At 35.1% G+C, this 14,923-nt stretch overlaps 1 protein-coding gene and 1 pseudogene across 8 annotated transcripts in view; one reads left to right on the top strand and one right to left on the bottom strand.

Annotated features, from left to right (window-relative positions):
- RALGAPA1 (Ral GTPase activating protein catalytic subunit alpha 1) overlaps positions 1-14,923 on the bottom strand; it is a 278,214-nt gene that overhangs the window by 207,875 nt on the left and 55,416 nt on the right. For all 8 annotated transcript variants that reach the window (XM_063645883.1, XM_055291510.2, XM_063645884.1 and 5 more), the window contains exons 7-10: positions 13,646-13,761; positions 8,830-8,968; positions 7,310-7,518; positions 5,408-5,647 (exon numbers count right to left, since the gene is read on the bottom strand). In XM_063645883.1, coding sequence (XP_063501953.1) covers positions 5,408-5,647; positions 7,310-7,518; positions 8,830-8,968; positions 13,646-13,761 — 704 coding nt within the window. The remainder of the gene's footprint in view (positions 1-5,407; positions 5,648-7,309; positions 7,519-8,829; positions 8,969-13,645; positions 13,762-14,923) is intronic.
- Positions 13,181-13,317, top strand: LOC129490887 (uncharacterized; annotated as a pseudogene).

The following is a 14,923-nucleotide window of genomic DNA, read 5'->3' as shown; positions in this document are numbered from 1 at the left end:
ACCCACATAGACGTGGGGAGAACATGCAAACTCCACACAGACAGTGACCCCTGCTGGGAATCTATTTTTTTTTTGCCATCAACATTATAGTTACACAATGTTTCTTAAAGACCTGCTGTACATATATTTCTCTTATTATAAAATGTGAGATAAAAAATAACTTTTAAAAGTTAACCAGTTCATTGTCGTAAAAAGCCTGTTGTCTCCAAATTATCTGCACACTGATATAGGAATGTTTGTGGTAGATAGGCACTGACTTCAAGTAGAAGAAATAAAGATTAGTTGAAATTGTATTACTCAGAATGGTGATATTCCTTGCTTCCTGAAATAATTGAGCTCTTACAAAGGTCAATGTAAATATGACTTTTCATAAGTTATACTTTTTTGTAACTTACATTATTATGGTTTTAAAATTTTTTATTATTTTAGGGACAGGGTCTCGCTATGTTACCCAGGCTAGACTGAACTCCTGGCCTCAAGCGATTCTCCTGCCTCTGTCTCCTGAGTAGCTTGAACTATAGGCACACACCACCACACCCAGTCATCATTGTCTTTTTGAGAACTATTTCTTTTAAAACAGATTTTGATTTTAAAATAAAAATTAAATTTGCCTCTACAAACTAATAAAAATCACATGTAATAAGGTACCTCACCTTTTCTAAGCATACAAAGAAAAAAATTAAGGCTGGCATATTTCATTTTACATATAATCAAGTTCTATAGTCTAACAATAAGGCAAAATTTAAAAGAAAAATCTCATAGTTATTCTTTTCTTCCGGTATTTTCTGGGATCTTGAAAAAAATATTTTCCTCATCACAAAAACACATTTTCATAAAAAAAAAATTTACACAATCCAGACAGGGAAAAATAAAACAGCAAAAATACACTTAATCTCATCACCCAAAGTCTTTTCCTTGTGTGTGTTTGTGTTTATGGGTTAATATTTTTACTTTACTTTTTAGGTGCAAATAGAATTAAATTGCTGCTGGGCGCGGTGGCTCATGCCTGTAATCCTAGCACTTTGGGAGGCCAAGGCTGGCAGATCACCTGAGGGCGGGAGTTCAAGACCAGCCTGACCAACATGGAGAAACCCCATCTCTACTAAAAATACAAAATCAGCTGGGTGTGGGGCGCATGCCTGTAATACTAGCTACTTGGGAGGCTGAGGCAGGAGAATCGCTTGAACCTGAGAGACGGAAGTTGCGGTGAGCTGAGATCACAAGATCACACCACTGCACTCCAGCCTGGGCAACAAGAACGAGATTCCATCTCAAAAAAAAAAAAAAAAAAGAATTAAATTGCTTTTACTTTTTATTTTTTTATGACGCTACCTGTTAATATCAATCTTAAAAATCACAAACCCTTTACCTAAAATCTGCCACTTTCTATTATAGAGTTATCAGTAGATGTATTAAATAATAATCACATGGTCAAATGGAACTTATTTTATTGGAATGAAACCAGCAAAAAGGTCAGCTCCCAAGATGATGATGAAAAGTTAATGTGCAATATCAACAGAATATTTATTGTTGTTTTGTTAATCCTTTTGTTTATTTGCTATTATTAATTCCTTAGTAAACTACTTTATTTGTTATTTTCTTTAATCAACTCTTTCCTAAATTATCACTCTCATATTCTAGCAGCTTAATGGTCAAATGGCAAGATTTTGATCATCACTGCCTGCTGTAAGAATATTTATTTTACAGTTGTAGCAACAGCTCAGCCTTCCTTAAAAAGATTCACAATAAAATTTAAAACATTAAAATAGTTAAAATGATCCCAAAGAAATTCTAAGTACAGAAAAATTAACCTGCTTTAAAAAATTAGTATGTACTTCCCATTCAATTTTGCTGTCAATCTAAAACAATGAAAAATAAAATTTAATAATCTTAAAAAATTAATATCCTCCAGAGCTAAAATATTATACAAGTTGTCAGACTACATCCTAGTGGCTTGAATTTACTACAGACCAGAGACCTATATCCTTGCAGATTCCAAAATATGATTTTGCCAACATGCTAAATATGAATTGTGAGGAAAGACTGATATTAGCCATAGCTAAAAACTGATGTATAAAACCAGAGTGATAATTTATCAATTTACAATGAGAAATAACTGTCAAAGAAACCAGAATATTCAAGTTCATAAATCAGCAGTTAATTCCTGCATGAAGAAGCAACAAAAGACCTGGAATAATCTTGAGCAAGGAGAACAAAGCAGGAGGTACCCACGTCTTGATTTCAAAATACATTACAAAACAGTAATTAAAACAGTATGGTACCAGCATAAAAAACAGACATATAGAGCAATGGAACAGAGAGCCAGAAATACACACACACACACACACACACACACACACACACACACACACACACACAGTATTATCCAGCCTTTAAAAAGCAGAAAATCTGGCCGGGCACAGTGGCTCACGCCTGCAATCCCAGCACTTTGGGAGGCTGAGGTGGGCAGATCACGAGGTCAAGAGTTCGAGACCAGCCCGATCAACATGGTGAAACCCCATCTCTACCAAAAATACAAAAATTAGCCGGGTGTGGTGGCACATGCCTATAATCCCAGCTACCCAGGAGGCTGAGGCAGGAGAACTACTTGAACCTGGGAGGCAGAGTTTGCAGTGAGCCGAGATAGTGCCACTGTGCTCCAGCCTGGGTGACAGCGTGAGACTCCATCTCAAAAAAAAAAAAAAGCAGAAAATCCTAGGGCCAGGCACAGTGGCTCATGCCTTCGATCCCAGCACGTTGGGAGGCCGACGAGAGAGGATGGCTTGAGGCAAGTACTTAGAGACCAGCCTGGGTGATATAGCGAGAACCCCTCTCTACAAAATAACTTTTAAAAATTAGCTAGGCATGGTGGTGTGCACCTGTAGTCCCAGCTACTCAGGAGGCTGAGGCATAGGTATCACTTGAGCAGTGAGCTGTGATCACACCACTGTACTCCCGCCTGGGAAATGGAGTGAGACCCTGTTTCAAAAAAACAAAAAGAGGGAAATCCCACCATTTGCAACAACATGGATTAACCCAGCAGACATTATTCTAAGTGAAATAAGCTAGACACAGAAAGACAATTTACTGTATAATCTCACTTAAATGTACAATCTAAAAAATCAAACTTATAAAAACAGAGTAGAATGGTAGTGACTAAGGGCTGAGCAGTAGGCAAAATGGGAGATGCTGATCAAAATGTACAAAGGTTCAGTTATGTGGGATGAACAGATATCTAGCATGGTGACTATAGTTAATAATCCCGTATTTTACACTTGAAATTTGCTAGAAGATTTTATCATAAGTGTTCTTACCATATACAAGCAAATGAAATTTTATCTACGTAAGGCCATGATTATGTTAATCAGATTGATTGTAGTAATCATCCACAATGTATAGGTATATCAAAACATCACAATGTACACCTTAAATATATACAATTTTTATTTGTCGGGTATACCTCAATAAAGTTGGGAAAACTCCATAAAATTAAAAGTGTTTGATACCAACATACATCCACTAAAGTAATTTCTAAATGACTAACTTCAAGCAGAGGAAAGTGATTCTAAATAGAAGATCTGAAAGGGAAGAAATCATAAAATAAAGTGACAAATATATAACAAATACACACCAACACAAAAAATAGAACTAAATTACTTAATAATAATATATACGTTGGGGAGGAAAAATCAGACTAGTAGGGTTCTAAGGTCCTTGTATTGATTAGGAAGAGGGTAAAAAAATAACTTTAGAACTTGAAAAGTGAAGTATACATGTTAAAACTTATACAATAACCACTAAAGGAAAAGGAATGGGGGCTGGGGGGGAAAGATAGAAAAAGACAGAAAGAAAAGCCTAATAAAACTGACAAATCTCTGGCAAGAATCACCATCAAAAAAAAGAAGAAAAAAAAGAGAGAAAAACAAACAAGGGCTAGGGCCAGGCACAGTGGCTCATGTCTGTAATCCCAGCACTTTGGGAGGCCCAAGGCAGGAGGATTGCTTGAGGCCAGGAGTTCAAGACCAGCCTGGACAACATAGCAAGACCCTGCTCTACAAAAAAATTAAAAAATTACCAGGCAATTAAATACTGCATTGATGGGAATGAAAAGGAGGAACATGAAATGCTTCAGAGGTTAAAAGAATTATAAGAGGATGTGATGAGCTTTGTCAACAAATTTGAAAACAAACATAAGAAGCAAATGCCTAGAAAAATAAACTTATTTAAACTGACTCAACAACTGGAGAGCCTGAATAGTTCTACAAAGCTTTAAAATTCCCCACAAGTATTCCAACATAATTTGTCAAATAACTTTCCTTTCCCAATTGTTACATATTCTGTTAACACAAACTTTAAATCTGGCTGGAACCACTGCCAACACTAGACAAAAATGAAAACAAGTTTGTTTCTTTAACTTAGGCTGACAAGGCTAATGCTGTCATGCTTTGTTTTACACATCAATAAATATGTGTGGGAGATCAAGATTATTTGCTTTGCCTAGAGAGCTCCCTGGCATGTGAACGCAGTGTGGCACTGAATAAAGAGCACTGACACGGGAACCAGGATGTGGGCATTTTATTCGAACATCTACCACTTACTTGCTGAGACACCTGAATGATCCCCCTCAGCTGCAAAACTCAATGTTGTTTACCTGTAAAAGTTAAGTGCCTCTGCCATCAAGAGCAAATGGTAGTTTTCATAAGGTTTCTTTTCCACAAAATTTCTACATATTTGAGGACATGCACTTAGGGATTTCTAGCTATTTCATGTGAAATAGCTTTTTGTTCTTTTATTTTCCCTTTTTTTTCTATACTTTCCCTAAGAAATATCTGTCTTAATCAACTTTGACTTCAGAATGCCTTAGAGGACAAAAGTAAGCCTTGAGGGTAAAAGCAATAAAAACCTCCCTTCTTATATCATAAACCATTTACTGATGACAGAGTGGAAGATAAAATAATTTTACTATAGTTTATTAATCAAATGATAGAAGAGTTTCAATCTATAATGAGTAATTTAAGAAATTATTCTGGTAACAGGAGTATAGGGGAAAATAATTATTACACTAAAAGTATCACAAACTAAAATATATAAAGAATAGAAAATACTATAGGATTACATATAAATTATATAAACTAAGTATAAACTTAAAAAATATACATGAAGAATATATTTTAAATAGCTAATAATCAGTAATTTCTTTCTCTCTTTTTTTTTTTTTAAGAGATGCGGTCTCACCATGTTGTCCAAAGTGGCCTCAAATTCCTGGGCTCAAGCGATTCTCCCACCTCAGCCTCCTGAACAACTACAACTAAAGGTACACACCACTGTTCCCAGCTAAAAATCAGTATGTTTAATATTAAAGATAAAAGCCTTCCTTATAAATTAAAAATACTGAGAGGTATGTTACCTGACGAAATATCTCTGTCACAAAGTTTACATTACTTCTTTTAGAAGAAAAAACTCTGCGAACTATTTCAATGTCTGTGAGATGTTCTTCATCAATACTACAGAGACTAGATGAGCTAGGTTCTCGCTCCGTGAGAGTGCTTGTATTGGAATGAGACTGTTCGGGTTCTGTAGTTCTGTCTGCTTTATCAGCATTATCATTTTTGCTTTCTTCTCTGGATACTAAACTAGCAGCTGCTCTCTAAAATACAAAAAAAAAAAAAAAAGAGAGAGAGAGAGAAACAATATCATAATCATTTAACTATGTATTTTGTCTTTTAATAGGTAATACTGACAAAATCCAAAACATTTCCCAAGTAATTTACACCACTGCTTAAACTCCGGGCATAGAGTTTCATTTAAAAGCAATTCTAAATAATTAAGTGGCAATGCAAGTAACTCAACATCTAAGAGACAGAGATACTCCAAAATGTGTGGTAATTAATCATCTACCCACCTATAGTTATATATTCTTCTCAGTAAGTTTGCAGTTCAAACAAGTTATTAATTAAAGCTAGGTGGATGAATAATGGAATTAGAGACAGCTCAGACCTTCAAGAATAAGTAAATAACATCAGAATGTTTACCTAATAAAAACTTATGTTTATAATTATCTCTATTTTACTGTGGACAAAAATTTACACAAGTAAAAGCTTCTTAAACAAAACAAAAAACAAAGGAACAAAATTTATGACAGAAGTAGGAACAAAACTAAAAGAAAATATTAGAAAGCTTGAGAGAAAATTCTATAATTCTAATAATGGAATTTTCATCAAGTCTGAAGATCAAGCCTAACCAGATAGACAGGGAAAAATTAAGTCTTAAGGTGATGATAAGCAAATTACTGTATGGTAGAAGTAGCACTATTCTGTGGTATAAATTACTTTCTGTTAAGTTATTCAATTTTGGGCCTCAGTTTTGTCATCCATAAAATAACAGAGCTTAAATAAGTGATCTCAAATATACCTTTCCAACCAAAACCATTTATGATTTTCATCCATCATGTTCTAGGATCAGAAAGCAGATAGTTCTGCTTGAGAATTTTTGCACTTAATAGTTCTTAATACAGAAGTTAGAGCAAAGTTTTGGAGGAAAACACACCATACAGTTTGCTATAGATAAATAAACCAAGAGGAATAAAAGTCAAATTTTCTGTGATGAATTAAACACACGTTATACCTTTATCCTACTTATAAAAGATTTAAGGTGTTATAGAAAAAACACACATAGTTTAAGATTTTAAAAACTAAGTAAGAAAATCTGAGGAGAGGAAAATAAAAGTAGTAAAAATACTGTAATATAGACATGTTTAGAAAAATGTACAAGGGAAAATAGAAAATAAAAAAGAAGTATGAGAAAAAAGTAAACTGTTAAATCCAAAACAACAGTTTGAAATATTAGTTCCTCTACTGTATTGCTTTGTAATTTTATATCACATTTCTAGACTTGGCGTCTTTGTTGAAAAAGGGGGGAAGGGGGTGTGAATAGGTCTTTTAATCTGCATTTTGTGAATGTCCCCAAATTAAAAAGGGCCATCAAGGTCCTAGCATTTGATCACAGTTCTTTTCACTTTTAAGATTTATCTGTACAATAAAGAATATTTTTAGTATTGTATAATTAAAATATAGAAATAAGAAGCTGAGACTGACATACTAATGAAATTATCTTCTATACTTCCCATTTCATTTCTTTATTAAGAAACTTATTAATTCTATAATTAAAATTTGCATTTACAAAATATATTTATACAAATAAAATAGCACTATTATTTAAGTGTACTCTCCACCTAAGGCAATTGAAATCAATGGACTAAATCTCAAAAGCCATTTCTAACTTTAACAAGCCTGCCTCATTTGTGCATTACCTGAATATTCTTTGGCAAGACTTCACCTTCCATCCCAGGAATATGAGGTCCTGTATGTGGTTTTGGCTCCAGCCAGAAAGAAACCAGCCAACGAATGACAATAACACGAGCTTTAATGAAAGGCTCCTTTGTACAATAGATTGCTTCATTGGTTTCAGCATCTTTCTTTATCATGACATAATGTGGCTTTGGTCTCATCTGTGGGATGTCTGTGCAAAATAAAAGGAAAAGGAAAACCAAAATAAGAAAGAAATTATGTTTAGAAAAAACCGACATTTTTAAATATTTGAGAAAATATTGTTATGCTACTCTGGTTTTAGAAGTAGCTTTAGCGCAAAAATGACATTTCAGAATTTGCCAGATGTTTGCATGGAACTCAGAAGAGTGAACCATATATACCAGGATGATATATGGAAACATGTATTTTTACAAAATATCAAAAAGTTCAATGAACCTACATAAGTACAAAGAAGCTTCCAGAACCATTTAAAATAAATAAGAGCTCACTTCAATTAACCTAACACTGAAACACATATTTTGAAGTCATACAAAATATGAGGTTTTACCTGAGCCTGTTAGTTGCCTAAACTTGGTATTAGGAACATCTTTCTGGGAAAGAGACAATTTACCTACGGACTACCAATACCTTCTACATATGGCAGAGATATGCTTCTAACCCAGGATTTGTACACAAGGCTCTAGGCTCAAGGCTCCAAGAGATATGTTGGCACAATAATTATTAAAAGTAATTGCAAAAACTGCCATTACTTTTGCACCAACCTATATAAATACTGGATGAAACATGGCTATGTAATTATTCACACAGAATTTGAATAGACTAATACTTGATTGAACCCCCATATGGGGGGACCTTAAAAAGAAAATTTATAATATAGTCTAAGGATCATGCCAAACAAGAATTCAGTTTAATTTACAATCACAAATATTTCTGGTGGACTAACTTTTATAATTGATAAGATCCAGAGAACAAGTTTTTAAAAAATCTGTTCATTGTTGGCTGGGTGTGGTGGCTCATGCTTATAATCCCAGCACTTTGGGAGGCTAAGGCGGGAGGATCACTTGAAGCCAGGAGTTCAAGACCAGCTTGGGCAACATAGGGAGATCCCATCTCTAAAAAAAAAAAAAAAAAATTAGCCAGATGTGGTGGTGCATGACTGTTGTCCTAGCTACTGGGGAGGCTAAGATGGTAGGATCGCCTGAGCTCAGCAGTTCAAGGCTGCAGTAAACTATAATCATGCCATTGCACTCCAGCCTCCTGGGTGACAGAGTGAGTCCCTGTCTCTTAAAAAACAAAAACAAACAAAAAAAAAACTCATTCTCATTGAAAATTTCCTATTAATATAAATCTGCTTTCAGTATGAATCTAGGTATCATATCTATACCAACCAATACAAGTATTAAATATGATCAGTTTCCTGCAGTAACAAATGCCAACTTTACAGTGAGAGATTATTTTACTCTTAAGTGTGATCTTTCAGAAAATTCCAAACATTACCTACCAAGTATAGGATGATATAAACTGTTTTCCTTACAGATGTTTGGAAAAATATAAGGCAAGTAACATTTCTTAAAATGTGAAAACAAAAATGAAAATCCCCTTTCTTGGTTTTCTTTGTTCTTCCATTCTAAACTTTTTACCTAAAAATAAATTACATAATTAGAATCATTCCAGAAGAAAGAATCTCTTAAATGCAAGTATTAGCAATTATGAACAAGCTTATAAAAGGTTGCAATACACTGAACTGTTAACACTAAAGATCATGATACATAGCATAAGGACAAATCTTTTAAATTGGTCTAATGTCAAACAAGTACATTATGTATATTTTTAAAAAAACTTAGAAGTATGATTCAAAAAACTATGAAAATTACATAAAAGTTGGCTCTACTAATGACAAAAACATTAAAGTTCTTTCCCTTTTACCTCTTCCTGAACAATTCAGCCTAAAAAACCATACAAAATACATAAGCATATGTGGCAGTGGTGTGTGTATGTAAGCAGTAGCAGCAGTCAAGTGCAGATGATCAGAGCCTGAGCACAGGACGCAGGGCATCCATAAAGGGGGTACAGCAGAGGCAGTAACCCAGTGGGGACTCACAGTCTGAGAGGCATGAGGAGGGTGTCCACGAAGTGGGAGAAGTGAGGACAGAAAGAGATACAGCAGTACAATATAGGGTATGAGAACTCTAAGAAGGTGACAAAGACATACAGCAGTACAACATAGGGTATGAGAACTCTAAGAAGGTGACGAAGACATCCAAGCAGGCGGTTGGCAAAGGCCCAGAGTAGGGTACTGGAACCCAATCAAGTTAAGGAGAATGTCTGCAGAGGAGGGCAATGGTGGCAACGGGAGATTGATTATACACAAAGGGGACTGATTAAATAAGTATATATACTGAGAATAATACGAGCTACATTTCTTATTGACAGGTAAGAGTTATAAATATGGAAAGGAAGAAACCAGAATGAACCCTGTGGTACTAGACTAAAATCTGGAAAATGGGTATGAATTACCATTATGATAGATAGATAGACAGACAGACAGAAACACGGATTTGTGTGTGTCTGTGTCTGTGAATACAATTCTTCATTAAAATGAATGACAGCTCCTTAGAGAAGCAGCAGATTCCAGAGTGGGCAAGGAAGGTACCAGATGAGCTTGGAATATCTTGTGGTGCCAGGAAGTAAGGAAGTGCTCAGACAATGACGGCAACAATTCAAAGGCATAGGATTCAGCTTGGAGGAACTTCCACTAGACAAATTTAGGACAACCTGCGCACCAAAACTGGTAACTGTAGTAAATATTAACACATGAATTCAAAGGAATGCATAAATCCATGCTGAGATAAGTAAGTAAACAAATGGGGAGGGGAGAAAGCTTTTTCCTACACTATGTAGCCAACTCTTGAATGTAGAAGTAATGATGGAATTAATATCACCAGTTGGCCAAAAAGTAGAAACAACTCAAATACTCATCGGCTGATGAACAGATAAACAAAATACTGTATATGTATACAATATAATATTATTCAGCGCAATAAAAATGAAGTATCGATACATGCTACTACATGGATACACCTTGAAAACATTTGCTAAGTAAAAGAAGCTAGTCAATAAAGACTACATATTGTATGATCCTATTAACATGAAATGTCCAGAATAGGCAAATATATAGAGACAGAAAATCAATTCATGTTTGCCTAGGGGTGGGGATGGAAGGGTTGGGGGTAAGAGGACTGACTCCTAAGGGGTATGAGGTTTCTTATTAGTACTAAAATTATACTGTGATGGCTGTGTAACCCTGTGAATATACTTAAAACACACTTAACTGTACGTTTTAAGTGAGTGAACTATATGAAATGTGCATCCTATCTCAATAAAGCTGTTTTCTAAAAATTACCATTTGGTAACCCTCATAATTACAAAGTCAAAAGCCTTCAATGGATGCTAAAACGTGTGAAATTTCTATAAGAAAGGGGATGTTTAGGTAGTAATACAGTACTTCCCCACAAAATACCTGTTGATTTTCTAGTGTAATACTTACTGATATTACACTGGAAAAGCCTGGCAGATGCTACCTTAATCAAAGGATTAAAGCCAACATTGCTCATACATCAGAATTAGCTCAAAACGGACTACAGACCTTAATGTAAAACATAAAACTATAAAACTTCAAGAAGAAAATGTAAGAGAATATCTTTGTGACATTTGATTAGGTAAAGATTAGAAACAATTCCAAAAGTCAGATCCATTAAAAAAGTGGTATAGTGGACTTCATCAAAATAAAAAGCTTCTAAAAAGACTATGAAAATGGAAAGACGAGCTACTGGGAGAAAATATTTGCAAAACATACATCTGACTAAGGACTTCTTTCTAAAACATATAAAAAGTTTAAACTTAATAAGACAAGCCAATTTAAAAATGGGCAAAAAAAGTGAACAGACACTTCACCCAAGATATATAGATGAAAAATAAGCACATAAAAAGATATTCAACATACCATTAGCTGTTAGGGAAATACAAATTAAAACCATAATGAGATATCACTACACATTCACTAGAATGGCTAAAATTACAAATTGACCGTACCAATGTTGGTGAGGATGTGAAGCAATTGTATAAGTCTTACATAGTGCTGGTGGAATATAAAAAGGTAGTCATTTGGAAAACAGCTTGGTAGTTTCTTAAATAGTCAATATATATCCCTACTATTTGACCCAGTCATTCTACTGCTATATGTCCACACAAAAACTTGTTTACCAATATTCACAGCAGTTTTACTTTAAATAGCCAAAAATTAGAGACCACTCAAATAACCATGAACAAATAACTGGATAAACTGGTGCATCCCCTACAATGGAATGCTATAAAAGGAGCAAACTACTGACACATAAAAGAAGATAGGCAATTCTCAAAATAATCAAACAGAAAACAAAGCAAGACCAAAAAAAAGTATGTATCCTATGATTATATTTACATAAAACTATGGAAAACACAAACTATTCTATAATGACAAAAAACAGATCAATGGATGTCTAAGGATAAAATGGTGGTGTGAGAATTCAAGGGGATGAATTACAAAGGGATCCAAGGGGCATGGTGGCTCACGCCTATAATCACAGCATTTTGGGAGGCCAAGGTGGGAGGATCACTTGAGCTCAGGAGTTTGAGACGAGCCTGGGCAACACAGTGAGACCTTATCTCTCTCTAACAAAATGAAAAAAAAAAAGTTTTAATTTGCCAGGCTCGGTGGTCTGTAGTCCCAGCTACTTGGGAGGTTGAGGTGGCAGGATCACTTCAGCCCAGGAGGTTGCTGCTGCAGTAAGCCATAATTGGGCCACTGTACTCCAGCCTGGGTGACAGACCAAGACCTTGTCTCAAACAAACAAAAAAACAAAGCAAACAAAAATCCAAGAAAATGCCTAGAGGTGGTAAATATATACATTAATTGTAAAGGTTTCATGGATGTATACACGTAATAAAATTCATTAAACTGTAAATTTCAAATATTGCAGTTTATTGTGTATCAATTATAGCTCAATAAATCAGTAAAGCAATATTTAAAATCTATATGAAGTACAAAAGTATTTTTTAAAGAAAACTTAGTAATAACAATGATGATCACAACATCTGCCCACTACAGAACACTTGTGGTGTGCTGTGCATTACTTTATTCTAAGCACTTTGCACTATTTAGGCCTCAAACACCAAAATGGTATTATTTTTATCTCTATTTCACAAATAAGGACACAGAAACGCTAAGTGGTTATTAAGTAATTTGTCAATGGCCACACTATTAGTAAAATGTGGAATCAGGGTTCAAACTCTGGCAATCTAGTTTAGGGTACAAATTAACTTTACAATGTTTGTTTCTGAGGTATGAGGAATTTTTGTGTTTGGAGCCATTATAAGAAATGTGCAAATAAAAGCATTTTCATCAGTCAATCAGGGTATGCACATTTTATATCTAAAGGTGAATAGGTTACCTTGCAAAATACATGCACATAGAAATTCAAAAGGTACAAACAGGTTTAAGTGTAAATTACATTTCTCCTAATCATTATCCTGCAGCCCACCTCCCTAGTTGTTACATACTGGCAGACTGATTTCTAAATCAAACAATTTTCAGCTTTTCATTTGAAGTATCACAACTGCTGATCACAAATGAAAGGATTAGAAAATAAGCGCAACTGTCTTGCGTAAGAAGGTATATGCAAAGAGTCTACAAAAATGTCCCTCTCTAGATTCCTAAGAGTGTCTTCATCCCTCCAATGATTTGAGAAAGAGATATTAACATATTTTCAATAGCAAAAATTTGTCACTTCTTCTTCAAGAAAATAAGCAACTATATGCATCTACTATGTGACAGACCTGGAGCAGTTACTGTCTGCTGCTAAGGTTTCCACTACAGATGCAAGAAAAACATGTCCTTGTACTTTCTGTCTTTTTTATTGTGGCAGCCAAGGATGAATAGAAGGATACAGGGAAAAAACACAAAGAGAGAATTTTTTTAACTCAGGAATACCCTTGTAAAGAGTGAAGAGTCTATTTTACTCCAAAGAAGAATCTAAAACTTGAGTTTACACGAGAAGTGTAGGAAATATCCCCCACCACCATCACTTCCTTGATTACACTTGTAAAAGCTTAAAAGCTAAAGCTAAGTAAAAGCAAGCCACTGACCCTTTCTCTCCAACCTCCCTGACAAAAAGAAAATAAGCAAATATCTACTATGACAGAATAATGGTAAGAGAGAGAAAAGGGAATCACCCATATAGGATAGTAACGAGTGTGATATCAAAGAAGATAACAAGTACCTGAATTACTATGTATTTTAGAAGTGCTTCAAGAAAATAGCTTGTGAGATCTTCTTGCCCTTTATCTCCTGATTGTGGGGGGACAAGAGGAGTGATTTCTTCTATAGTGACTTGAGCTATCCAAAGACAAAAGAATAGTATATAGTTACAAAACAAATGTAATAAAACAATAATATAACCAAATAAACTTTAAGTGCAAAATGTGTATGCAATGAAAATTGCTTGAAAACCTTCTGATGACTGATCCTTGAAATAAATCTTAAGATCATCCCTGACAGTTGATCACAACAATAAATTTCATTTTATTTATTTATTATTATTATTATTTTGAGACAGAGTCTCACTCTGTTACCCAGGCTGGAGTGCAATGGCACGATCTCAGCTCACTGCAACCTCCACCTCCCAGGTTCAAGTGATTCTCCTGTCTCAGCCTCCCAGGTAGCTGGGATTACAGGCTCCTGCCACCATGCCCAGCTAATTTTTGTATTTTTAGTAGATGGGGTTTCACCATGTTGGCCAGGCTGGTCTTGAATTCCTGATCTCAGGTGATCTGCCCGCCTCGGCCTCCCAAAGTGCTAGGATTACAGGTGTGAGCCACCATACCCGGCCACAAATTTTAACAATCAGCTGTTCTGTGAACCCTTGATTGAGAGAATGTGACAAAGGCATGGACAGACAAATAACACAGTGATTACAAGTATGTAACATCTCAGTTGAGAAAGAACTTCTGGTAATTTCAAATTCACATGAAGACTGCCCATTACAAAAATTCCATAAGATGACAAACATTAGTAATAATGCACTTATTTATCAAAGTACCAATCTGTTAACACTTACAAAATAAGAAAGTTTTATATTTTTTACCTTTCAGATGTTCAGAAAAACTCATTATAACAAATGCAAATGCAAGAAAGTCAGCCCACAACTAGCTGAATTCTCTTAAATATTTCCTAAGCTGAACAATTAGTACCTGGTAAACACATGTAGGTCCCTAAACCTGACTCTCAGTAAATATCAACCAACGAGCTCACAACAGAGGTAGATTTCAGTTTTTAAATAATACATGGTATGTTATTCTGCCACTCATTTTAAAAAATTATTCTTTAAAAATACAAACTTTAGGCCAGGCGCAGTGGCTCATGCCTATAATCCCAACCCTTTGGGAGGCTGAGGCGGGTGGATCATCTGAGGTCAGGAGTTTGAGACCGGCCTTGGCCAACATGGTGAAACCCCATCTCTACTAAAAATACAAAAAATTAGCCTGGCGTGGTGGCACGC

This window comes from Symphalangus syndactylus, chromosome 9 (assembly GCF_028878055.3).
Source record: "Symphalangus syndactylus isolate Jambi chromosome 9, NHGRI_mSymSyn1-v2.1_pri, whole genome shotgun sequence".
In the NCBI taxonomy this organism is placed as follows: Eukaryota; Metazoa; Chordata; class Mammalia; order Primates; family Hylobatidae; genus Symphalangus; species Symphalangus syndactylus.
The sequence above is the reverse complement of the archived record's forward strand: the minus strand, read 5'-3'. Positions and strand labels throughout refer to the sequence as shown.